The sequence below is a fragment of the Echiichthys vipera genome, assembly GCF_963691815.1.
Source record: "Echiichthys vipera genome assembly, chromosome: 7".
NCBI classification, from domain to species: Eukaryota; Metazoa; Chordata; class Actinopteri; order Perciformes; family Trachinidae; genus Echiichthys; species Echiichthys vipera.
Window position 1 is genome coordinate 27,537,012 of NC_139832.1, and position 27,922 is coordinate 27,564,933.

Genomic DNA, 27,922 nt, shown 5'->3' on the forward strand with positions numbered 1-27,922 from the left:
ATTTTATGTCATTAATTTTCATTTTATTTTTTTGTACTTAAAAAATTGAATTGATTGTCATTTCTTTTTTTCTTTTCCATGTCATTGGGCATTTTGTCAAATTCCAAAAAAGACTGGATGGCCGGTGGTCATGGCCAGTCACCAGGTGGTCGTGACCAGTCACCAGGTGGTCAGGCCCTGCCGTTTGGTGGTCAGGACCAGTTGGTCAGTTAAAGGTTGAACATGTAGAATCTTTATTAAAAGCTATATTTAAAAAATAATGATAATACACCAACGTCGCATTTTGAGGGGGTGTGAATAAACCTATTTCTTTTCCATAAAAAATATATTTAGTCTGAATTAATATTTTAAAGGTTTTTTTTGACAGGTTTGACAATGACAATCTAATCAACAACAAAATATATTCATAGGGTTGCATATATAGATAAAATATTTTGATTTTTGTTGTTTATTTGTCTCAACAAAAACCAGACCAGCTGGTGACTGGTTGGACCACCGGGCCACCATTGTCTCATTTACCATTTTCCAGGAGAAATGGAAAATCAGAAATAACAACAATAACAAGTTACAATCAATTCATATTTTACAGGCATATTTTGAATAAAACAATCAATTTTTAAAAATAAGATAAAAATAAACAACATGTAATCAAAGTTGTTTTTGTAATTTTTTGTGTTTTCATTTCCTGCGGATTGAAGATACCCAGATTCCCCAGCCCTAACTTCCCCTAACAAAGAAACAAACTAACTACACTCAACCATAATCTTCCGGTACTCACATGTGGGGGGAACTAATTCACACTAAACCAACGGGGTGAACAAAGCACTGCATGTGTGGTGTTGTGAAGGCAAAATAAAGAGGGAAAACCAAACCAAATTAAAGAGTAGATGATGATGATGAAATCACCGGACATCCAGAGAAAAACAACTTACTTTTTTCTCATCTGGATTATGAAACTGGACTATAAGAGGACACTACTTGTAGATATGAATCAAGCTGAAACTGTAAAAGTTGAGGAGACAAAAATACGGTTTCAAAAGATGGAAAAGTGGAAATTATGCCCAGTTTCCTTTGGGCATTACAAGAAAATTCAGCTTGCGGTTGATGCTGCTGTCAAGCAGGATTATGGTCACTTCATCATGTCTCCTACTCTCTCATCTTCAACTTTTGCCATTTTTACTCAGGCTTAGGCAGAATCCCCTTACCACCCTTTCCTCCAAAAAAAGAAACGAAACCCTGACAGAGAAGTAAAATGACCAAATAAAATAAAATTAAGTAGGGCATTTCCAGGGACAAGATGGGACCCATGGCACTGCCTCCCTATAGCCCCAATCTCCTCCATTGATTTGCTGACAAGGACTCTTTAGCCTCCAGTAAAAACGATTCATTCTGGACAACGCTTTCTGTCAGCACCATGCATTTTGAAATACCTTATTAAACATTTACGCCTGGGCAAGAGTTATTACAACCACAGTTCTATGAATCTAATTCATCAGTTATACATCACTGGTTAATCCATTTGGTCTTTACAGACAGACTTTTATTTTGGCCTTTAGAAAAAATTATCATTTTTATAACATTAGCAGGATCACATATATTAAAAATGGAACATCATGATAACAGATAATTCAGCAGACAGCTGAAGTCATGTAAGGTATTAAGGAATTAAAATGTGGGCAAATAAAGGAAGAAAAGACAATTTAGCAGTTTTCTCCTCTGTAAAGAGGTGATACAACAGTGATAGTGAAAGCAGCATTGAGCTCAAATTAAGTCCCACTGCAAAGTGAAGCGTTAGCCTTTCAACATCAGATGAAGGAAAGACAGAGGCATGCAATGTGCTGTGAGAGACGTTGTCATGCTGTCTAACACCAAGATGTAATTGAGTTGTAAACCCTACCAACTACCTTCTGTATAATCCTATCTGGATCACATATTACTCTGTCTAACAAGTGCAAATATCTGTCCCAGGTAGCCTTGGGATCTGCTCTAAAAGACCTGTTGGAAGCTCCATATGGCAGTAAGAGGAAACTGATAACAGTACACAATCCCCTGGGTGTTGATGTCCATAACATGCACATTAATATCTACCATCCTTGCTAATGTGTGCTGCTTTATACCAAATAAGATGAAGAAGAGACTCATGTCAGGTGAGTTCAGCTATCTCTGAGTGCCATTCAAGATACCTCTCTGCAGCCATGCTAGTGACTCGATGAGACTGTACTTACGCATTTAGCTAAGCCTTACATCAGCATGTTAAACACAAAGTACGGAATCTGGTGGACTGTCATTAGTTTTATTGGTATTTGGATTTGACAATTTGAAAATTTGACCTGATGATGGTGATAGATGAGAAGTTGAAGCATCACCAAAGATATTAGAATTTATATGAACATGAATCGTATGGCAATCCATAGAAGTTGTTAAACCATTTCACTAAAACTCCCACAAAGTCATGGGAGCACTTGAGGATTCATCTCTGGGGACCATGGATATTTCTATCAAGTTTTATATATGTTGAAATATTTCAATTTGGACCCAAGTGATCAAACCAATCAAACAGCTTCCCCATCCCTGCAGCCAAATAGCTAACATGGCTAAAAAGCTCAATGATTCTGTCTCAAAGGTGTATTTTTACTAAAATCAAATCATCAATCCAATCTTTATACTGCAAAGAGGTATAATGAACCAACCAATCCATTATTAATGGAATTATGCCCTACGATTTATGGACCATGTAGACTTCTAAGTGTAATTCCGAGGCAAAATTATCCAATGGTCTTTTTCACGGCCTATTACAGTGGAAGGTGCTCCATAGAGCCCATTTCGCCAACGGTAAATTGGCTAAGATATACCCTAGTCACAGTGACGTTTGTCACCTCTATAAGCAGTCCCCAGCCGACCATGCACACATGTTGGGTTTTTTTGTTAATGTCTCTGGATTTTTACTTTAAAGCAGACACACTGTACAACTGTTATCTTTTTTCTTGTGTACTTTTTTTGAAGAAAAAAAAAAACTAGACGTGTAGAAGCTAAAAGGTTCCATTAATGGAATAGCTGCAACAGTGAATAAAAGACTTTAGTAACGTGTAAATTGAGGAAAATGTTAAAAAAAAGGGGTGTCCCGGACTAAAGATTTTCATAGTCGAATCTGATTCGTCACATCTTGCCTATAGTCGACTAATCGTTGAATCAGTTGTTTATTTTTTGCTCATGAAAACCCTCTGATCCGAGCTGGCGAACCATAGACATGAAGCAGACAGCGGCAGGTGCACGTGAGTCCAGTGCTGCACGGTCACGTGTGTCAGGCAGAGGGTTACTGAGAGATGTGATTTCTGATAGAAGCATCTTATTAAAAGTATTTGTTGTTATATCGGTATATCTATTATACATTATATTTTATATATTTTATTTACTTTCACTTTCACAGTGCTGTGTCAGACTGTGTCGGATTAAACGTCTATAATGAAAAACAACAAATGGGCAAATATTTAAATGAAATGATGCTGATGATTAAACAGCAGCAGACTGTTGTATTTGGGGGGGGGGGGGCGGTTATTTGGAGAAACCAAGCATCTATTTGTAAAATCAGACATTCATTACCCCCAGAGCCATAATGGGATAATCCATTGTTTCATAACCACATTTTGTGCATTTGTGACGATTCGACTGCGAGATTGGCAGTCGAGTCAGGCTCCTCAGAGCGAATCGTCGAATAATCGACGATTCGGGGTAACCCCTTTATCCTATAATATAAGAAATCCATGGAAATCCATGTGAAAAAGGGGGGTTGTCTTCAGGGCTTAACATTAACACCCGCCAAATGCGGGTGAATTCCAGCCGTGGCGGGTAACACAGTTGCTCCTACTCGCCACTTTGGCTGGTTAAATTTAATTGTAGTCCTCTCAAGGGTCATCTGAATTAATAAACTGTTGGCAAAGTGATATAATGACACTGCAACTCTCATGAGCACTCGTGACAGACGACACTTCCGTTGGATGGAAAAAAAAAAAAGTAGATCCAGACGGGATGAGCAACTATCGATATGTGGTGGAAAAAGAAAAGAGTGGAAGGCAGTCGGTGTGTGGCTAACGTATGATGCCACACACCAACTGCACAGATTGTATTTTCTTACGGCGGGGAAAAAAGCAAAAGGTGTTTCGTTTGTGATTTGTTAAACAAACTTCAAATTTGAAACTGTAAAAGAACACAAAGTTTCAGTAACTGATCTAATATACGGGGGAAAATGTCATGATTATCTAATGTTTTTAGATGCACCTGGTCGTGATTGCTGCTTAGATATCCTGTAAAAAGAGTAATTACTAAGGCTTTCAATTAAACATATTTAAATGCTCTATGTTTTATGAATTGTATGTATTTGAATTGCATTAGACTTTAGTGTTTATTGTTGTTATAGATAAATTATCTGGTTAATAAATGCTGTATTTAAACAGACAGTATTCATCTCTCCAGGTTTTCTTCAGTAGAGTTATCTCTCTAATTAATCTTCTACATCCCTGCCCCATTTTTTTTCTATATGGATAAGAAGCTGCCCTTTATATAGGGTATTTTTTCTTAATATACTATCGATACAAATTTGTGGCTAGTTAGAATGCTAAATGGCTAGTAACTTTTGAAAACCACTCGCCACAGTGGTTGGTGAGCAAAAAATGTAGTGTCAAGCCCTGGTTGTCCCATTTTCGTGGTCTAGATTTTAAAGGCCAAGTAAATGCTTCTACAGCCACAGTCACTGACTCAGAATGCGAGCGTTGCATGTCAGTATAAAGTCACAACAGCAGATGGCGCCAAAAATCTCTAAAACAAGTGCCTTTCATGACAGGCCTTCAAAAACATCACGGTTTACAGCGACACCGTTTACAGGGACAACTAGTTTACCGTGACAGGGGCTTGAAGCATTGTGAGACACAGTGATCACCCTGAAAAAAGTGGCCAAGATGGCCGACAACTGAGGAGGAATTCTGATGCCATTTTAATATAATGGTTATGAACGCAGAAAGGGGACATTGGATTGAGAGAAAATACGTGTTTTTTGTTAAACAAGCTTTGGTCTTCAAAAAGTATTTTTCTGAAAACGATTCATCTCATAATCAGGGTCGTCTTATATGTGGGACAATACAGTATATTTAAAAGATAGAAAATGTGTGAACAACACTAAGAAATGACTGACAGAATGATTGATAATAGTTTGGTTTCTTTCTATGTTTTCTTATTTTGGGTATTATTTGGGTAGGGTAATGCTTTGTGTTTAGGCACAATAAGCTTTGGCTTTAGCCTATACTTTTTAAAAAAAAAATAGTATGTGTGATTATATTGTTCTATCTTTAAAATATATATAAATAGTCATTTCTAATCATTTATAATGATTTAACTGACTAACTTTCCATTGAGTGTATATTACTTTTTTCACAGTGACAGGGCAGAAGATAATAAATTATCAGAGATGCAGTCATTAATTAATACTGGAAAGCTGAGGTGCAGAGCACAAATAAATAAATAAAAAATCTTTCAAACTAGGGAGGATGTATCTTGGCTGTCACTGTGTTCATCCTCTGCTTCATTTGTCCAGTTGTCTCCCTCCTAAAGTCTCAGCCAATTAGAGTTAGTTGTGAGATGCTGTCCGTCTGTCAGCCGCCAAAAGCTTTCCAGAAATCCCCCCAGACCGACCTTGTGAGCGTGATGTGTGTATCTTTGTGTGTGTGCATGTCCCGTTGTCATCATCTACCCCTCACTTAACTACCTCTCACTCTTTCACAGCGAGAACTCAAGATAGCGCTTCCTAATGTTACTCCCACGTGTCCGCAAATCACAAAGATACACACAGAAGAGAAGAAAAATGCACACACTCAGACGCGCACACAAAGCCAGTGGCAGGCTGAGCTGTCTCTCATTTTCAACCCACTTCTCACTTTCTGTGACAAGTGAAGTTAAGTCCAAATATAGTCGGCTGGCAGCACCCTTCATTGCAACCTGCTGTATGACCACTTTAAGAAACACTGTGAAATCACTGAGGAGCCCAATGAAGTATACAAACACGAATAGTGTATGTGCAAACGAATGTGAAATGTATATATATATATATATATATATATACATCCAGTATATATATACAGCATATACCTGTATATATACAGTATATTTATATATTAAAAGGGTAATTATACTGTATTTGTTTTTCAAGGAAGACAATATGTATCTAATTTAAAAGAAGATGCCTTGAGGCAGGGAGAAGTGCGAGGCGTCATTTTCGTGTAAGGCAGCAGCATGAATTCATCACCTACAACCAATAAATATCAAGATAGGAGTCATTATATGATAAATAACAAGGACACAATAAAAATAAAAGCATTCTCGATGTTTCCATCAAAAAAAACGCTGTTGGCATCCGTTTCATTATTTATGAAGGCTTGACAAACTGCCTTTCACCCCATGTTCCCCAGAGGGACAACGTGATGTGACACAGAGTTGCGTACTCGCAACAAATAATCCTGTCCACTAAGTGTGTTCATGGTGGAGAGTAGAATGACATGGTATTACTCAGTACGGCACCCACCCTTTCTATTATTCTCTAATCTATTTGAAAGTTAGAACTGTCAGAGCGGGAATAAAAAGTGACCTATAAAAACAAAATCTTTTACCGGGCACATAACAATTTTCAGCAAATAATAAAAACTATAAAAATGTGTGAAAGATTGAGAAATATTCAAATGAACTGACTGATGTTTATCATTGTATGCTGAAGATGACTTAGCTGCTTGAGCTGTTGCTCTCATAAGAAGCATGTAGCATATCAGTGACATTATGCCAGTAATTTTAGGGTACAGGAAGTAAATTAACAAATGTATAGACTGAATTTATTAGGTAGATAAATAAAAAAACCCACTGAAAGTACTATTTACATTCACCTTATGCTGCCCCGCCTGTTAGAGCTTTTAGTTCCATTCTGGCAGTGAGAATAATTACAAAAACCCTATCGACATGTGCCTTTGTATGCCGACAGTCTGGTATCATGCAGCCAGCAGCTCTGAAAAAAACTCCTAAAAGGCATTATTTGGATAAACTGACCACATATTGGGAATCTAAATCATTACAAGTAAGTCAAGGGTGATAAATCTGGCGACACTAAGCAAATTAATTGACATAGATTAGAAAGACAAGATTATAAAACAACCCAATATGGAACCTATAGTTCAGGGAAAGAATAAGGTCAGTAAATGTAAGCTTACGTTTAATGCAACATAACTGAGGCTGCAAATATAATGTCAGCGCTACATTTACCTTAATTCTGTGTAAATAGTAAAATAGCTGTCTGTCTCATGCTACAGTGAATAGCATAGAGAACACATTCAGCAGTGGAAAGCAGAGGACGTGGCCCATATTCAGTCATAGTTTCAGTTTTCCACCTCCGACAAAGAGCAGTAGACTGCTGTTTTCCTAAACTCTCCCCCAGAGAGTCAGTCATACGGCCTGAATGAGATACTGAGATACATATCATCAGAACCATAATGTAATGCACGGTAGTCTAATAGCACAGCTTAATATTTTCTAGAAATACTGTGACTTCATTCTTAATGATTTACAACTTTATTCTCTAAATATTACAACTTTTTCTCTCTTTCTTTCAAGCAGCCTTAAGACATAGTGCTTCATTTGTTTGTTAAATGGCCCCTTTGTTTACCTGCCACTGTGGCTGGTAAATTAATTAAAAGGAAACAATGTGAACATTGCGGGTGTGGCGTTGGATTGCCACCCCCTGCGGTTGGCCTGTTAATAGTGCAGTATTGCAACCATTGTGACATTTGACAACACAATCCAGAATGCCTGGGAGGCTAACTATAATATATTATATTTTTGACTTCTCCCTGTTTTCCTTTACACGAAAAAAGATATTTCCTCCATACTTGTAAATTGATGCATAAAAAGGCAGAAATTAGTGCATTAAAATGCCCCAGAATGCAGTAAATGAAGTCTTTAATGCTCAAAATGTAATGCATACTCTAATGGTCTCTCTCACTTCAGAAAGAAACAACCAGACATCATCATACACGCTTCAAAGATCAAATTTTTACTAAACTGATGGATAGGAAGTTCAAGGAGACATTTCAGGGAGTAAAGAGTACCATACAAGTCACCAACAGCAGAATGATTTGTATGGACAAGTGTTGCAACTGAAGCCTACCTTGGCATAACACGCCATTACATTGGAGACGACTGTAACATGAAGTCAATCAGCATAACCCATATGCCACTATGACTGATATATATGGCATCTTACATCCCAGAATGAGTGGAGGAGGTGGCGACCAGATTTTTCCTCCTCGCAAAATCGTGCAGAACAATGATACCAATATTGTAGCTGCAACAAAATCACCAGAGGAGGACATGGGTTGCAACCGGGTTACAAAAATTCTTATTCTTGTGAGTTATTATAAATCCTTACAATGAGGATTTACTAATACAACAGTTAAGTTGATACACTGCTTAGGACAAATAAACATAAAGGTAAGCACAGTCAATGATTCCATTTGCAGTACTTTTTAAATATGGCGAGTTGCATACGGGCAAAAATTAAAACGATTTTTGCCTGGTTAGTAAAGTCCTTCTACCCTGGGACTACTACTACTACCCAACACCATCTGAGTGGCTGTTCTCTGCAGCAGACAACATAAATTCAAAGAGAGCCAGCCTCAGCCTGGAGGATGTAGATATGCTAATGATGGGTTAAGACCATTTCTTGCATATTATACAAGGCAAATACATACAAAGTCAACGCAAAAACATGAATAGATGTGAATTTACGGCAGTGGTGCAAATGTTGACAATGACAAAAACACATGAAATTTGATTAAGTCATGTAGAAATTTGCATGACGCAATCATTTAAAAGGTTGTTTGCTTGTTATCCTGACAAAGTATATTTTTTACAAATCAACATCATGATGTAGTTATTTCAGCTTAAATCACTGAAAAACTTTAATTATTAATATATTTTGGATTCATATTGCTGTAATACAGGCAGTCGGATTGATCCGAACTCTGAATGAATGTTGTCATTTCGTTGTACTTTTTTATCTTTTTACTGCAATTAAATCACAGGAAAATCTGTAACTCAGCACTGGAACCAACACTTATCCAGATGTTTTGTTACTTCCTGAAGACTATGAAATTCACAGAGCTGTGTGTTCCCCAGGTGATGTTTTTAATCCTGACACGACAGCGTGTCTGTGTTTCACAGCGTAGGGTTTTTCACACAGAGATATTGCAACAGCGTTGATGGAACCCCAGAACAGCAAGCAAAGACGGTGGAAAGCCGCCCGAGTTGTGATTTCACACCAGCATCATGGAAGAAAAGAGGCGTCGACATGTAGTGTGTGTGAGCCAGTCTGCACCATCATCAACCACTGGTTAATCAACAATTCAAACCTCACCTACACACTGCAAGCGTTATAAATTATAGTAGCACAACAGTCAGTGAGAGAAGGACACAGACAGACTGCAGCGCCTTGCCGCTGAGAGCGAGAGAGAGAAGGACAGAGAGAAAAGAGAAAAAATGACGAGAACAGACGGTGAACTATTGCATGCAATGTTTCTGTCAGTTATTATTAACAACTTAGACTACTCTAAATGCTGCTTTGTCACTTTTTGACCCTCCTGTGGGACGACTTACACATCACTACTGTGTGTCGTTCTGCTCTCTATTCACACAGACGGTGGTCTCGGTGCTGTTGCAGCTCTGTGACTACCCCCCCCTGCCACAGGCACAACAGATCTGTCCCCCCACTCCACCTCCGTCCCTCTCAAACAGATGGCTGGACGTGATAAAGGAGCAACAGAACAGGCTGTATGAAAGGGGCGAGAGAGTAACTTAGATCTTTTCACTTAAAGTTTTTACTTGTCAGACAGTTATTGCCATATTTATGCTGTGAAATGTTTGTCAAAGCTGCAAATTCTGTTTGATACCGTTTCAAAATACTGTAGAGAATATTGTATAATGTATTATTGTCATGATTCAGTGCAATAAAGTTTGACTGTGAAACAGAGAAATGTGTTGTGATGCTTACAGTCACTATTTATTACCTGTAGTAAAGGATTGCATTTTATAGTCAGGATGTTAAATGGATCAAGTTTGTTGAGCATTTGACTTGCATGAAATCAAATGTGTTTTATAATATTTGTTTAAACTGGGTGATTATGTAAAGTATTTGTGAAAGAACATTCATATTCAACATGTAGCTTTATACTAAATTAAGGAACCATCTTTAAAGGCAATAGAAATAGATAGAAATAGAAATGTGGCATACATACTGAACAAAGTAATAACTTGAATTTGTATGTTAACGTCCAGATCATGTCTTCCATCAGAGTAGAGGGCTTCTTGTATTCTGAAGTTATGTCAGCTGTAATATAGGCTCCCAGGTCAGTTCCTCCTGTGGATACTGACACTTTCCTGATGCTCCTGGCAGCAGTGACATCTTCGGACCATCACTTGACTTAACCACCTGTCCAGCAACTTCCACCTCTGCATGTTTCTGATACTGTGAGGAGACTGGTGGGTCCAGGAACAACTCATTCAACAGGAGTTTCATGGCAGAGCATGTGTGAGCCCAGTACCAATATCAGGTGATTACTGTGTGGCAGGAGGAAAAGTTACATTTGTATTCTCTATAGTTTACTAACACTTGTATGGCAACAGCAACAAAGAGTCTAAATCATGATGAAGGAAGAAATTGATAACCCATAGATCCCATTTTCATTCAGATATCTTGAGGTGAGAAGCTAAAGCTAAAGCATCTGTATCACCACTGGTGGTTAGCTGCAGTATAGGTAAAAAGGTCCCGGCCCCTCATGTTAGCAGATCGGAAATGGGCCAAATTAAAAAGTAGGCCTCATATGTTTTTTCCCCCAAAGATGGTTTCTGTCTGTTAAAGTTTAAATCTCTCTCATTCTTTTGTATTATTTAGATAATTGATGCTATAAAATTGGTTGAAGCGTCATGATTGACTCGTGACTGGTCAGGCAGGTGTATGGACGGGACTGAACCTCTTGATAACTACTGTGAAGAGTCTGGTTGATAAAGAACAACGTGGCGCTGCCTGTATCCAGGATATTTTAGTATGTCTATAGTTAGTACCAATGGATGCCTCACGTTGACTGGTTTCATGTGATGTATCTTCACTCTGGCTTTAAGATGAAGCACATTACAGCCCCTTAAAGACAGTTATATCAACTGAGAGCCCTGGCAGTTGGTTAAGCAGCACCAAAATAACTTTTGCTTTCTTCTGTTTAGTTTCATTTTCGGCCATGACATCAACACAGTATACACAGTCTACACACACTGTAGAAGCCAACAGACAGGCATACACACACTACACACACTACATGACATGGGACATGAGAATGGAGTTGTAGTTGAGCGATCGCTTCTCTATAAACATATGTCTGCAAATGAATCAATTAATAAATAATAACAAAAAGCTATGAAAGCAAAATCATCGCCAGCCAGTTGGTTCCGTGATTGCATGACAGAGATCCTTACGTGAATATTCCGCATTTTCACATCGCACTGGTGAGAAGCAGCGCTTAATCTGACAGGCGTCAGCCATGTGAGAGGAATGTGTAAATACTTTTTTTTTTTTTTGCCTTTCCTTATTCAGCTGTGCGATCCGGACTTCTACGAGAAGCAATAAAAATATACTCAGTGGTGTGTGTGTGTGTGTGTGTGTGTCTGTGTGCGTGTGTGCGTGCGTGTTTGTGTGTGTGTGTTCATCCGTCCAACTTTCAATCTGTGGCATGTCTACAGCAATTTCCTGTGAAGTGTTTTGGGTAGGAAGATGAAAGTGAAGGATAGTTCTCTTGCTCCTCTTTTGCCACCCTGCCTTCTCTCCTTCGTCTCACCCTCCACTCTTCCCTGGCAATCTGTCTGAGATAAGGGCTTTCAAAACAGTGGGGGAAAAATAACAAAAAGAATATGAGGAAAGAGAAAGAAAGGAGTGAGAGAATAGCAGAGGAAGAAAAATGAGACCATCAAGAAAAGAGGAAAACCGATACACTCAAAAGACCCTGAGCCAAAAAAAAGACATGTGGGGTATTTGTGAAGTGATGTCACTCAGTTAGTCAGTGAGGTGTTTGGAGAAAACACAGGGAAGGAAGGACAAGAAACATGCAGGCAAAGAAAGAAAGACAGTTTAATGGGTGAAAAGAGAAACAGTAGAAAGTTGCCAGTAATGGCTGCTGTTACCAGTTCTTGGAAGGAAAAAAAAACATTTGTGTCCTCAAGTCATGGAAGAGGAAGGAAGGATGAAAGAAGGGAAAGTGATCGAATGAAGAAAGGCTGGAATAAAGCAAGTAAGAAGGAAAGTAAGGGAGCTGGAGGAAAGAGCAGAAGAGAAAGGGAGAAAGGTATTCAACGAGAATATTTTTTACTTTTTGACTATCAGCAAATACGATGATATTCACCAACAGCAGTGGCAGATGATTATCTGCTCTGTTGCCTTCATTCTGTGCTTGCTAAATGTTGTGTTAAAGGTTAAAGTCATAATCCGTAAGAACTGAGATATCTTGTTTCTAGCGGCCTCTGGTGGTAAGATGTAACTGCAGACGAGCCTGTCCTTTCAGAGCATCCATCTTGTCACGTTCACGGTCACTATGTGTGTTGACTTTTTTTATTTTTATTTTACTCTTTTGTAAACTTTGTTAAAACACATTCACCTCTCTACTTCCAGTCCGCCCCCTATATGTTACCGTTAAATCCATACACACACATGTTCCTATTCCACTTCTTACTACAAGCCTGACTTAGAAGTTGAAAGTTCCAGCTTTCCGATAACAAGTGAATGCAGCATAACTGTAATAAAGTTAAAATTATATTATATAATAAAGTCTAATTGTTAGTAATGATCTCGACCGACAGACCAACCGCTGTCAGCAGCGTCACTCAACCACTAGTTAATCATCTGCCTTTTTACGTATAGGGAGGGAATGTCTCCACAGACACACAGATTGAAATACTCAGCAAAGAGGCAACAAGTGCTTTCATTAGTGGGTCATGTGGTCATTCACCATTGTTATCCCCAAAGCAGTTTCAGTCAAAAGCAACTGGACTTGGTTATTTGTCTAGGAAGACGTTTCACCTCTCATCCAAGAGGCTTAGAACTTAGTTTAGAGCAAACCTGATATGCCACATTAAAACAGAGAGAAAACCACATAATACAGAAACACTGATGGAGGTTAAGATACATTGACTCGGACTGGTCCAACAACTGATTTAGCCTCTTGGATGAGAGGTGAAACGTCTTCCTAGAAAAAATAACCAAGTCCAGTTGCTTTTGACTGAAATTCTTTGGGGATAACGATGACCTGGACAAATGAGAACATTCACAGGCTTAATGACCATTGTTTTAACTCACTATTTGATAGATAGGAACTTAACCCTCTTGTTATACTTGAGATCAATTTCACCCTATTCAATGTTTAACATCTCTAAATACATGCTTGACATCACTTTTTTTTGGGTCAAATTTTATGGGGACAGCTTGAAAACCTAGAATTGACATGATTATATTTTCATTGTCCTGTTCACATACTTGTCGCATCGATGTTCCTTTAATAAAAAATATTTAGAAATGTTTGAAATTGTTTGTTTTTCCTGATGTCAAATTGACCCTGTACGTAAAACACGCTACTGTCCTTGATAATGAAAATTACTTTCATCCATTTTAAATAACAAAAAAATAGTACCTACAAAGTCCTGTTCCACTCAAAATTTACTAGCATCGTTTATCCTTGGGGTCAATTTGACCCCAACAATTTAGTCATCAAGAAAATGATCATAATCAAAGTTGTTACTTGAGTTTTTATGTCAGGTACTCTGTGTATTTGATGACTGCCTAAATAGCATTTTTAATTAAACACAGCACCACCCAGAATACCTATGGACCTTTTCAAAGTTGTAAACGTAAACATTCTAAATGTGTCCAAGTTTATTTCCTGTTGTAGTTCATGTGAATGACATCAGCTGACAGGAAGTTAAGGTTAGGACCAAGGATGCAGTGGAATTCCATTAAATAGGTCTATGACGTGAAAAAATAAAAATGTCAATTTGCTCTAAAACAGTTCAGTTAATATTTTACAATGACATGTTCTTTGTTTCCCTGGCACAAAGGGGGGAATAAATGACAAAATCTAAATAAACAAACAAAAAAACATTAAACCCTAATAGAAAGGACGAAATAAAGAAGCATAAAATTCCTTTTCTAACATCTAAGGTTGAGTGAAGCAGCCTCAGCCCAGAAAGAAGAAAGCAGCAGATGCACTTCCTGCCATGACCGATCTCACCACGCACTGAGAAGGTCACAGTGACACATTTTCCATTTCTAACAGTCAAACTTTTTGTCATACTGAGACTTTGTAATGGAAAGAAGAGTTGCTTTGTAGAGGAAATATCAGCTGCGGCTTTCCCCAAGAGAGGCCTGTACTAGCCCAGGGCAATATGGCCAGGCCTAATGGCTCAGGGCAACATTTGGAAGGGAAATCTGTGGCTGTGTCCACCTGCCTTTATTTTGTCTTCTTTGTCTCCCTGTTTTGAAAGGAAAAGTTGAGCTACTGACTGCCCCCTACAGTGCTGAAAGCTTAGCCACATTTTAAAACAGGCAGAAAAAAATAGGAACCCAACTGACAAATCCTTTTAGAGGTGAGCGTGAGTGCACTGTGGAGAGAGTGAGCTGTGGTAGACCTTGAGATATTGGATGTAATACTTTTGACTGGGCTTGTGATCAAACTTCAATCCTTTAAAGTTGACACAAGCGGCTCATTCATCATCAGCTCTTGACATTTCGCTGTCTGTGTGATCACACCTGACTGAGAGCATGTGGCATTTCACAGGGACTAATAATTAGGTCTACACATTTTTTTTGGTCCTTTGTCAGAGCACTGTGGCATTAAAGGGGTTGTGGATTTACTCCTTGGTCAGCAGCTGTTCAAATTTTAAAACTTCCACTCGTGTGATCATTACACACTCGGCTGCATGTCACATTTTAAAGAAATCGATAATTGGATGTGCCACATAATTTTGTTTCTTGAGTAAGAGAGTGGAGACTAAGAGGATACTTTCATTTCCTCTGGATAAAGGACACAAATCTGCCTCCTCTTAACCTACACTTCAAAATGAGATCAGGCAACTCCCCTTGGCTTGATAAACCATATGAAAACAATACATCTTGAAGTTTTTGTCATACAGATCAGTTAAGAGTTGTTGGTAGTGAAGCCTATTTAACAGTCTGCAACACAGTCACTACCTGGGCCTCATGCAAGAAACTCATGCAAACAGATTTGTTTGTAAATAACAAGTGACTAAAGTTGTTGCTTTAAACCATTTTTTGTATTTAGAATATTGGATTGAGAGTATTGGTTGACCAGTACAAGGTTTGTATTTTTTGCATTAGAAAAGATGCAACAACAAGTAAGACTTAAAGAGTAACTAATCCCCAAAAACACTTATATTTTCAGCTGGAAACCAATATATGTGGGTATTTAGTGGTGTTTTTGATAGATTCATGCCCAGTTCTACATATTGTATTCATAGGCTGTATATGAAGATGAACGGCTTGACAGCTCCCCAAAAGTGAAGCAAAAGTATCTTGGTCGTCCCGTGGTGGCTGGCAGCAGTATGGGTCATAAGACCTGCCCCTCTATGTTAGCTGATGGGACATGGGCCAAACTACAAAGTTGAAGTACATCACAAGTACATTTTTCCCAAGAACATTTTATGTTGATGTAGGTTGTTCTTACCACGCTGATCAAGTGTTTGGATTGAATCAGTTATTTGATGCTATAAAAACGGGGTGAAACACCATGACTGACAGCCTTGATCTTGGTCATCCCTACTGCCAGACTCCGGTTTCAAAATTACCACATGGCGGCTGTATCCAGGATATTTTGGCTTCACTTTTGTACAGTGGGAGTAGCCACGTCTTCCATCTTTATATACAGTATGATTGTGTTACACATATGGAGTGACTGGTTGAAACCTGGCTATTGCAACGTATATCATCATATATATTTTAAAATAATAATAGGATAAATATAGTTTGACATGTCTGGAAATAGGTTTTTTCCACTTACCTGTAGAGAGCTAAGAAGATAGATACCATTCTTATGTCCCTGTGCAAAATATGGAGAGCAAGTGCCAGTAGCTGGTTAACTTGCTTATAGCATACAGACTGAAATCAGGGAGAAGCAGCTAGCCACCCTACCTCTAAAGCCCCTCTAAAGTCCATGTTGTGTATCATTATTTGTTAAAGAAATAAAACATGTAAAAATGACAATTGCGGTTGTTTGCTGATTTTCATAAAGAATGTTTAATTCTTCAGCTCTTGGATGACGTTGAAACTTGGGGCCATCAAATGCTAATGATCACTGATGTGCACCTACTCGTGTACAGGTGAGTTCAAACGAACGCTTTTCAGCTATTCGGTTTATGTAGTCCTCACTATGCAGCTCTATTTTGCATCGTGCACCTAATCCTGACAGCTTCACTGAGCTGACAAAAGCACTTGCACGTTTAAACCTGTTGCTGAAGTCAGTGGTGCCAGCACATCTAGAGAGATCTCTTTTAAGAAAGAAGTCAGAGCTGTGACTCTCAGCTGGTGTGCAGAAATGTGCCGTGTGTGCTGTGGTATGAACTGATATGTGCCTGAAGCCCTTCAAAAAGAGCATCATTATCATGCATATTTTCCTTAAAGCTTGGGCATGTCAGGCCCTGTCCAGTGGGCCTTTGTGCTCACATGCAGGGAGAATCTGATGGACGGCATGATGGCCAAGTTAAACAAACAAGCAAGAGGCTTAAAGCTGAAGTTGGTAACTTTCTATAAAAAAATAAACATATTTTTTTTAGATTTGCTGACACTGTCACTATATCCTTCCAGCACAATGTGGTAGAAGATCTGTCAAAAAATAATGTATCTTTACCTCCATAAGTGTTTTTGTATTGTGTGGTTTTCTCTCTGTTTTAATACGGCATATCAGGTTTGCTCCAAACTAAGTTCTAGTATCTATATATCTATCTATCTATCTATCTCTCTGTGTGCTCCTAATGGCATATGCTTGTGTCCACTGAGCCCATTGAAAAACAACCACTGAAACTTAGAGGAGTGGGAAAGTAGGCAGTGTTGATCAAATATGAATTATGACTCTATTACTGCATTGCTATTTCTCACAATAAGAGTTTTTAGAAACATATTTCGTTGTAGCGTTCAGTTGCAAATTGAGAACATTTGTGACCACAATGAACCAAAACCAAACCCTACCCACCAACCGCCTAGCTGGACATTCTTACTCATAATATAGCCAAACAGTAAAATAAATGTATTTCTGAAAACACTGAAATGTGAATTACAGTAGAAAAAAAATCTTGATTCATATTTGATAAGCGCTGTGTAGTTTCACAGTTTGATCATTAGTAGTTGACGCTGACTCCTGCGCTCTGATTGCTTTTCAGTCAGGTGCAGTGGATCTAGCAGATGCTATTAGGAGCAGAGAGAGAGAAGTAAAGACACAATTATATTTCACTATCTCATTGGGCTGTCCGAATATAGTGACACATTCAGTAAACCTGGACCCTATTTCCCCATGTTTTTGTGTCAAAGTGAGAGCTGCAGAGAGAGCAGAGTTAATATATCAGAAAGTTACTCTGTTGACCTGACATCAGTAGCTTCACACACAAGCATAATAACAATCTGAGCCTGTCTGTGGTAAAAACAAGCACTTTTAGTGGACGGACATTGGCGGCCATTATTCCCCCATGCCAGTCCATTGTAGCCCATTTTGCTGGGCTGCTCTCGCTCAATACTGGACCAATTTCAAAAATGATTGTCCCCATTAGTCAGTTAGACATTAACATGGGAACAAAGGGCCCAGGTTGAAAAATGTGCGAGGTTCCACTAAGGTCTGTGTGATGTAATTATTATCATTACATATAGTATGCATGTGTTCTGTGCAAATATCCATGAACCTCCTATTTTTTGGTGACCCTGTGGACTTGGACATCTCTACAGTGTATCTCTAAAAACAAAATAAAGACAATCAAATGTGCAACACTTCACAAACGCCTCTCTGTGACAAGTGTGGAATGTGTCCTCCATACAGACTCCACCAATGGTACAAACAGAACTACTGTTTGTCCATGGTGTCTGCAGCTGTCAGTGTCTACGTCCGCTTGAGAGTATATTTGGGTTTTAGAGATTCCCGACATGATTTTGCAAAGTAATGCACGCAGCAACAATTCAACAAATACCTCAGTTTTGACTGGTTTTCCTGATGTTTACACTGCTGAGATGGAGCAGGCTGATGTGTCAAAACCTATTCAGTAGCTCAATATTTGCTTACTGATTGAATTGGTTATTAAATGCTGCTTCATGAATTTATGAACAAAAATTATGTCTTCCTGCTGTGTACTACAGCCCTGACAAGTTTGAAGAAGCACCTCTCAGACAGAGATGTTCTGGCATGTCCTGGCATCATCACAGGAAGAGCTCTCAGGCTTCATCTTCCCTGCCTGTCTGTCTGTGCCTCTGTCCACCAGTCTGCCTGTCTTGTCCCGGGCTTAGGCCTGTGTTAGTTAGAGGATCGGCAGGTCGGCTCTGGACTGGGGAGGTTGGTCTTAACGCTTTGTCCACGCATCACCACAGCTGATTGCTCCTCTGGATGGTTGGGATTCTCAGCTAAGACAGGGATTACTGACCCATGTCGGCTTCCCACCTTTAGAGCAACCACTTCGTTGTTCACCCGGTCTGAACTCAGACACCCCAGAGAATTGAAAAGATGTGAATGTGTATGTGTGTGCTTTGGTTTGCTTGTCTAAAAACCTTGAAAAGATAACTTCAATATCTCTTTCAACAACAACAGAAAACGGTTTCATCTACAAGGTAAAGTGTAGGCACGTCCATGAGGACACGAACTAACACTGGAATGAAGTTTAGGGAGAATAAAGGAGAAGGAAAACTGTACAATGTTATCAGTTATTCTGGGATGCTGATGAATACATATCAAGTTCTTCACTTAAGTCACAGAAATTATTTGAATTAATCACCTTAGCATCACGCTGATGATCTGAAGATAATTTGAATCCCACAGGCCTTCTGATCAGGCACAATGTCACCTTGGCTCTGTTTATTAATATCACAATTTCACCTCAGCGAATTTATTACAGTATTTCAATGTTCTCATGAGATTAAACAATGACAACTTTTAAAGTTGTAGTACATTAAGTTCAATACTTATATACTTACACTTATTCACTTTGAAGCTCACACATACTGTAACCTCCTATAAAACCGCACATTGATGTTTTTAAATGTTTTACTTGGACTTGTGGGTCCATACTGCTTCTCAAATGGAAAATAATACACCACTTAATTATATTGCCAGCTACGATTCTAAGTGGAAACACAGTTCTCGTGTTGAAAGAAGAGACACATTGTGGGATCTATATTTTGTTATGTGAATGGGATAAAGCGCAATACATAAACCCTTTTGATTTGTGGTTAAAAAAAAAGAGATTGAAGACTTCCCATTACAAAGTCCAACAACTCAATAGCTGACATTCCAGTGTACAGTGTACAATCGAGCTGTTTCATTCTACAGCTCAATAGCTAACATTCCAGTCACACAGTACACAATCAAGCCATCTCATTCTGCCATGTAACAGGCTGAAGTTTCCATTGTGTCAGGGTAGTTAGCCTCAGAGACAGACAGAGCAAGCCAAGAGAGGAGTTAGGGCTGTCCGTCAGCCTTTAATGTCTCCACACAACAGCCCAAACCGAAACTGACAGGCACACACCACACTGACAGCCTACTAACAACACACTATTGTCCACTCGCAAATGGCTAGAACACACCTTTCAGAGCCCACAGAGAGACAGAGAGTGGCAGACAGAGGACGGACAGAGACAGCCATTTATTGTGGGCCTCAGCACACTTACTTTTTTTTTTGTGTGTATGTGTTTCTGTAGTATCTATGCTATCTTTATTATTTTAAATAGTAATACTATAGTGTTGTCTATTATGGGATCATTTAGAATTTAGAAATGGTGGACGTTTTTTGAGCTATATCTGGTTGTTTTTAGAAAATTAGTCTGTTTCAGAAAGTGCTACTGAAAGTTTTCTCCTTCCACTTTTAATGACTGAAATACTGTAGTGGGTGCTGTATATGGCTCACACATACCTAAGACTTGCAGTCTGTATATCTTTGCTTTTCATCTTTTGAGAGTGCTATTAACACTTGCATGGTAGCTCTATGGAGTTCCAAGTGTAGTTTGCCCTCCAGGTTTCTGCGCCGGTCATGTGACTAAAAACTATCAATTTCCATATTACCAAGTACCCCCATACACATCTAACATATGTGTCTTCTCATAAGTACATCTTTCCAGGTCAGGGATATGTACAATTTCTCCACACACACACACACACACACACACACACACACAAACACACACACATACACATGCGTGCATCCAGTGGTTGCCTTCCAACACTGATCACTTAAAGGTAGCAATGGGCAAATGAGGCTTCATGGAGCCTCATGAACCATTAGTTGTATTGGTTGAGCCCATTAGATGGAGCTCTTGGTTTAAAGAAAAATAGTAATTCAATGAATGGTAATTCATTACCATTGAACCATCTAGTGGACTCAGAAAACGGTTCATATAGCTTACAGTTTTTCTTGATTACTTAACAGACACAGACATTAACAGGCATGTTGTGATAGCCCCTGTTATGGACAAATGATAGGGGGGCATAAGAAACATATAGTGATGATACTTTATCTATCTCCTCTATGCACTGATGAAGAGTCTGATTTTACATTAAAATGGAGTGACAGAGTACCCGTAGAGGCTCCATCTGATACCCTACCTTCTGTCGAATCTCTTCTTCCATCTTAATGGGGGAGCCAAACTCAGCGACCTGACGGACACCTTCACTGGCGTATCCTCCGTACTCCCATAGCACGTAGCCTCTGGAGTGAGACGCACCAATCAGAGCCGACCAGTGGTTGGCTCGTCCTGGAAGATAACACCCCGTTTAACAGCAACTTATTATTTTTACACGTTGTTTTTTGTACAGATTAAACAAAGGAGATGCATGTTTATTAGTCAGCTGTTTTTCTGTTTCCAGTCATCATGCTAAGCTAAGGTAACCAAATGTAGCTTTGTATTTATCCCTCAACAAAAAAGGGAATGTGCATATTTAAGGCCTGGTACAAAAACCCATTCTAGTCTGTAAGTTTAGATCATATCTCCATGATAACACTGACGGGGTTAATTTTTCTCCCTCACCCCAATGTCACATCAATGCCCTTTTTTGGTAAGAGTAAATGAGGCGGAGTAAAAGTCTGACAAGATCGAGACTCCTGTAGAGTACGATTGGATCAAGTTGAGAGAACGGACCCCGACGGCATGGTACATCCATTTCAAATTTCAAACAATTTCTTTACGAGTTGTTATTTCAGTAAATTGACTTGGAATAACCTGTGCTGTTGTGTTGAACTGATCCACACTTGTCAACTTATGGCCAATTTCTCTGCATTTTTTTGTTAACAAAACCCTTTGTACTCTTACCCCTGTCCAGACTTTTTTGACTAGTGGTGGTCAATGGCTTGAACTCACTTGGGTAGTCTTTTGGATGAACTTTCTCTGACCAGTTGCCGTAGAAGGTGAGTCTGTACTTGGCTGTTCCACAGGCGCAGCACTCCATAGCGGGAGCTTCTGTGGCCTCACCGAACACACGCTCTACAGGGAGACAGGACGTGAACATGATATGTGAACACTCGTTTGTTTAAGATATAAGTGTATAAAAGATACACAAGCCAAAGAAATGAAAGAAAGCACAGTTCAAGAGCTAACAGACAAACAGAGATCCAATGTGCAACTTTGACACAATTGCACACCTGCATAAAGGATTACAATTTGGTCACAGTGAGAATGTCACAAAATTACATCCCTCAAATAAATTGGTATTTAAAAGACACATTAGCCTTGACGCAAACTCATAAATATCCAAATCTTGGCTACGACCAATGTTTTGCACCGATAGGTCAAGGGGAACACTTGAATATGTATGAGTCATCAAATTATTGGGAAAAAATCCTCACTTGACGTCTAAGTTATAGCAGGATGAGCGGAGGCATCTAACTTATGTCAGCAAAATGAAGCAAGGTGGCTTGATTGGCTTGCATAATAGCCTGGAAAATTAAATTTCGGTGAGGAGAGGAAGATGTTATGAAAGAACAATTTTGTGCAAGTACAGGTTTGAAAAACCATTTGTCTGGGCTCTGTTTTTTATTGTACAATAAACGTGTGCATCAGAGCTAAAGAGTCCTGTTGCCTCGCAGTCTCACAACAGTGGGGAGCAGACAAATTTCCAAATCTGGGGTGGCACTTTTCTCTGCAGTGAAATCACAGGTAACATAAAAGCTGTGGTGCTGCTCTGTGATGAAATACAAAAGGAATATTTAAATTCCACACAGACTCCCAGGAGATCCATGATTTGTTGTTCCTCGCTGTCTCTGGTTGACTCTTTTAAACTCGGTAAGACTGGGAGCTGTTCTGCTCCAAAATGGGTGGTGGTGGGGAGGGGGGGCTGGGTGACACATAGAACAAGGGATAATGGCACCATGATGGGCAGCCGAGGATAACAAAGATAAGCGAGGGAGAGGAGAAGGTGGGCAGCTGTCATTACCTTTCTCACACAGTCGAATAGTGAGAGAGCCTTCCTCCTGAAAATAAATGATTCTCTTCTGGACAATACTGGCCCTGGAGAGACAGAGAAAGTGGTGGGGGAGGGAAGGTAAAATATGAGAGAAAATGGAGAGAAAGTTTGCTATTAAGAGGGGTGCAAAAAGTGTATTAGATGGATAAAACAGTCGCATATTTTTTTTCCAATATCTGATTCATGTAATTTGTGATGAGAGGAGAAGGTAATGGGTTCCTGGTCTTTCACAGAGGACACAGAGAAGACATCTTTTTACAGTAACAGTGCTGTCTTACTGATCTCATGGCACAATTACACTGCTGCCATATGAAATGTAACAGAGCAATCATGCCCATGGACATGAAGAAAAAGAGAGCTGGAATTACAGTCTGAAGGGGGAATATAAATCTTTACACAGACATATGTTTTCTAACTTATGAGATAATATTTGCTGGAAATTAAACCGTCCTAATGAAAAGGTTATTTTGACAAAAGCAGTTCAGTAAACGAACATAAAAATAACAGAAAATGCATTTCTCATTTTCCGCGATTAAAACTCTAAAACTTTGTGTGATGCCACTCCAATGGAAATTCTGAGATGACAAAGAAGGTATAACAATTGTCAGAGGAACAATAAGGCCTTGCAACACTTTAACATTAGGTTAGCAATAGTTTTACATTCTATTGCAATATAGTTGCATACACTCATATTACTTTTACATTCCCTTTCAATAGCTCTGTAAGTTCGCATCTACATTTTTTATAGATAAAATACATCCTTTCAGTACTGTGCTGTCATAGACTGTTGGATAAAAAAGAAAAACATGAATTTTTCAGTCCATAAATTGTCATGACAATGACAATGACAATGACAATTAAACAGAAGCTTAGCAATTTATAACATTTTTTCTGATATAATGTTGTTTTTCTCTCTACACTAGGTTATTTGTTCTGGAAGACCACCTGCAACTTTCTCTTTCAGCATTTTTGCTTTTAAAGCTCCTCTTTGTTTCTAATTACTCAGAGACATACACAGATATTCTTCTTTATATTTATGTCCTGACATTAATAACATTAAAGCTAGCTGTACAATTCTTGGACTGCACAATATTGTCCAGTGCAGCAAAAAAAAAAAGGATCTGCAGAAGCTTGAAATAGTTCAGAAATGAGCAGAGGTCCTGGCTATAGTTGGAGGAGAGACTTGTGTACAGTCTGTTCACCTTTTTATGTGCAAGACAGTGACAATTGCTGTCCCACAACCAAGAATAAACACTTCTCAGAACTTCTGAAAGAATTTATTTAATCATTATCAGAAATTCTCTGAATAAGATTACTTTAAGAAACAGCAGAATAGTTTTCTAATGAGTCATATATTAGACTTCGACTTCTCTTTACTGTTCCCTTTGGGAGGACTCCTGCAAGGAATATATACCGTATATATATATAATATTATATAATCATATATTTTATTATATTTACAGTAAATATATATATATAGCGTACAACCCATTTTACATGTATGTATTTATGTATGTACTGCATGTGCATATGTATATGTATATACTCTTTTTTCAGCCATGTTTTGATCACTCATGTAAAATTAATTTGAAATTGTTACAGTTTATGCTCTGATAAAAAAAAAAATACATAAACAGTTAATTCACAGGAATGCATGCAAAAGAAAAACAAAGTGTCTAAAAATATCCTGCTAACAAACGGTTGCCCAATAAAGCAGATACTGGTGCAAGGGACAGCTAGAGTCATAAAGGCTCTGTGGCCATCAACAGTTGAAGAACCACTACCCTAAACTTACGACTCTAGACTTTGAGAAGGAAATTAAAAAATAAATAATTAAATTAATAAATAATTTGCACTTGTCTTGGTCTTGTGTCTTGTTAGACTAGGAATAGTTTTGGACTCGGATACCGAGAACTGGTCAAGTTTTTCCTTCCAGCTGATTCGGGATCAGTTGCACACAATGTTGCCTAATATCTATGCATTGGTTAGTTTGATGTTCGAAGACAGATTCCTCCTGTTTATAGATCACTCCTTAATCACTTTATTAGTATTGGAATAGGACTATTGCCTATCATGGCTCTGAACAGGACTCAATTTGCTCTGGAGCTGGTCATAAACATGACTTGGACTCGATTAAGTCAGTCGTGATGACAGCCCTGGCTTGAGGTAACCTTAATTGTGATATATAATTCATTATTTTCAAAGTAGTGAGTGGTCTGTGCCCAAATAACATTTCAGAATTGCTATGTTTAGTATAAGCAGAGTTTGCAGACAACCCAGCTGTGACTATTGCAGAGCCTGAGGATAATCAAGCTTCACAATCAGTATGCTTCGGAAAATGCCACAGAAAATTACAATATATAATATATAAAATTGTTTTATATATATTGTATTATTTAACAAATATATAACTTCTATTTTTCTACAACCAGTCACAGCAGCACGATCTTAAGAGTGACTCTGAGAGTCATAAAGGTGGATATGAAAGTGTGCTAAAAAAACGGACTGTGGAGACAGAGAAGAGGCTGGCGACAATAAGTAGGAGTGTTGGGTTATATTCCTCCTATAAATGTTAAATAGACTGAATGGTGCAATATACCCTGCAACATGAGTTGACTGCTTGAGCATGAAATTGAAAAACAAAAGTGAAATACATAGACTGTTATTGAGCTGTCCTTGGTAGTTTTTAAGTCAACTTTGTAAAAGTTTCAATGAGGCTAATGATCAGTTTGTTTATCAAATGAATATCAATAAATCCAGCAATAAATAGTTTAATCATTATTTTGCTGTGGGCCGACTTTCAGTACAAGATATTCACACCTACAGTTGCACCTATTGTCTAACAAAGACGGACAGCAATGCATGACTTTGGAAACGTTAAGTCAGACTTAACTTATATTAAAAAAGGTGTACCTCAAGGATCAATCCTTTGACCTCCTCTATTCTCCTTGTATATTAATGACATTGTAACTGCTGTCACTGGCTGTAACATTCATCTTTATGTGGATGACACTATTTTGTATTGTATTTCCGACTCTGTAACCTCTGCAATTGAATCTTTTCAGCACTGTTTTAATGAATTACAAAATTGCTCTCACTAAGCACAAACTAGTTCTTAATGCAGGTAAATCCAAATGTATGCTTTTCACCAAATCAAAAAATGTCACTTACAATAATCAAATTATCTCCACTAATAATGCTAAAACTATTGAAAGAATCTCTGAGTACAAATATCTTAAAATTTGGATCAATGACAAACTTATTTTCAAACATCATGTGTCAAATCTGGGGACAAGACTGAGACAAAAAATACAGAAACAAATCATCCTTTCCTCTAACTTATTGAGGCAACGTTAATGTCAGTTTGTATGGAGACATTTAAACATGCATGTATCAGCTGCAACTCTACACCCACTTGACACTGTATATCATTCAGCCCTGAGATGTATTACAGGGGACAACCACAACTCTCATCACTCTGACCTGTATTCAAATGGCCCTCGCTTTCTAACAGGCATGCTAGACACTGGATTTTAAAGCTCTCACTGGTCTCTTACAATCCAATATTAATTCCTTAGTATCTTTTAATGCAAGTCTTCATCATACACGTTCAAAGGACTGGATCACGCTGCAGGTTCCCTCTGTTAACAACAAATTAGGAAAATCTTGCTTTTCTTACTGTGCACCTGCATAACCACCTGAAACTTCCCACACTCTTATCATTCGTAACATAATTTCTCTGTTTTCATTATTCTGTGTTACTTATCTGATATTTCAGATTTGCCTATGTTTTTTTCAAATGTTTTGTGTTTTGTTTTGTACAAGGATGTTTTTTGTGTTTTTATCTCAGCTATATTGCAAATTAGGTTTCTCCTCAATATGTTCCAGAGTTTAGATAAAGATTATAAATAAATAAATACAAACTTTCAAATAATAAGTATAGTCCCTTCTTTACTAGACGTATGTTCGATCTATACATCAATTGCAGTCCACTGCACCTCAGAGGAGGCGGACAGTAACAGGGATATGTGTAGGAGGAAGCAAGGTTTAACAATGTTGCTGAAATTCCCTCTGGTACCAAAGAGTTCATAGATTACCTAATATTATCTAGCAATAGAGCTACAGTTGAGAAAAAGTTTATACTTTTGTACTATATTTACCTTTAAATTCCGCAGTGCTGAGTTCCTTACTCACATTAAACTATTTTCCATGTGGGTTATCATTCTTAATTAACTCTAACCAAAGCCATCACATTTTCAGATGCCTATAAACCTATCCAAAGTCTAAGTCTGAATTGCAATATTTCGAAAAGTGATAAGTAAAGTGGTAAGTGTGCAGGTTTAAACATCTATTCTAGGCAGTTATTATTAAAGGTATAACATTTTAAGTAGTATTGTTTACTGTAAACTACTACAGTAAACAGACAGCCCCACCTGCCCTCCCCAACAACCAGAGAGAGAGAGAGAGAAAGAGAGAGAGAGAGAGAGAGAGAGGGGAAAAAACAAGATTTTGGTTACATCTCAAATTGAGCCCCAAAGACACACTTAGATTTCAGGCATTAAAAACCCAAGAACTGAACCTCCAAAATAGTCCCTTGTGTTCAGATGGTCCTGAGACTTACTGATTAAACAACACACACCACTGTTAAGCTCAGATCAGCACTGCTTTCCAACCATCAGTGTCAAGAAAATTATTAGATTAACAAACAAAGTTTATGTGGAAACCAGACAATGGAAACCAAAGCTCAAAACAAGATTAATAGATATAATTTTTATATAGCACTAAAGCATTATTATAAATTGGCAGAGCATCTCTCAGTGACATAAAGCAGAGACATATCCTAAACAAGTGACCACAAGCTGGATATAGATGAAAGGCAACACAAGTCCTGGCTTCCAACAAAGGAAAGAAGTCTATTTAACTCGATTTTGTCGTGCATTGGCTATAAACTGAATTTACAGTACTTTGATGCTTTAGCAAAATTGTTTTTACGTTTACATTTTCATGCCACTAAAACCTTTAAATTGAAAATTGAGAGCGGGAGAGAAAGAAAGAGAGGTGCCGCAATGGTCGAGCTAGAACAGTCTGACTGGAGAGAGCGAGCTCCGTTCAGTGAGGACATGGCAGTGAATCAGAGAAATAAAACA

General features: G+C 38.4%; 1 protein-coding gene across 2 annotated transcripts in view; it reads right to left on the reverse strand.

Moving 5' to 3' along the window:
• Positions 1–27,922, reverse strand: part of LOC310948731 (spondin-1-like) — a 116,922-nt gene that overhangs the window by 53,122 nt on the left and 35,878 nt on the right. For both annotated transcript variants that reach the window (XM_083915957.1, XM_083915956.1), the window contains exons 4-6: positions 22,746–22,819; positions 21,674–21,796; positions 20,922–21,070 (exon numbers count right to left, since the gene is read on the reverse strand). In XM_083915957.1, coding sequence (XP_083772083.1) covers positions 20,922–21,070; positions 21,674–21,796; positions 22,746–22,819 — 346 coding nt within the window. The remainder of the gene's footprint in view (positions 1–20,921; positions 21,071–21,673; positions 21,797–22,745; positions 22,820–27,922) is intronic.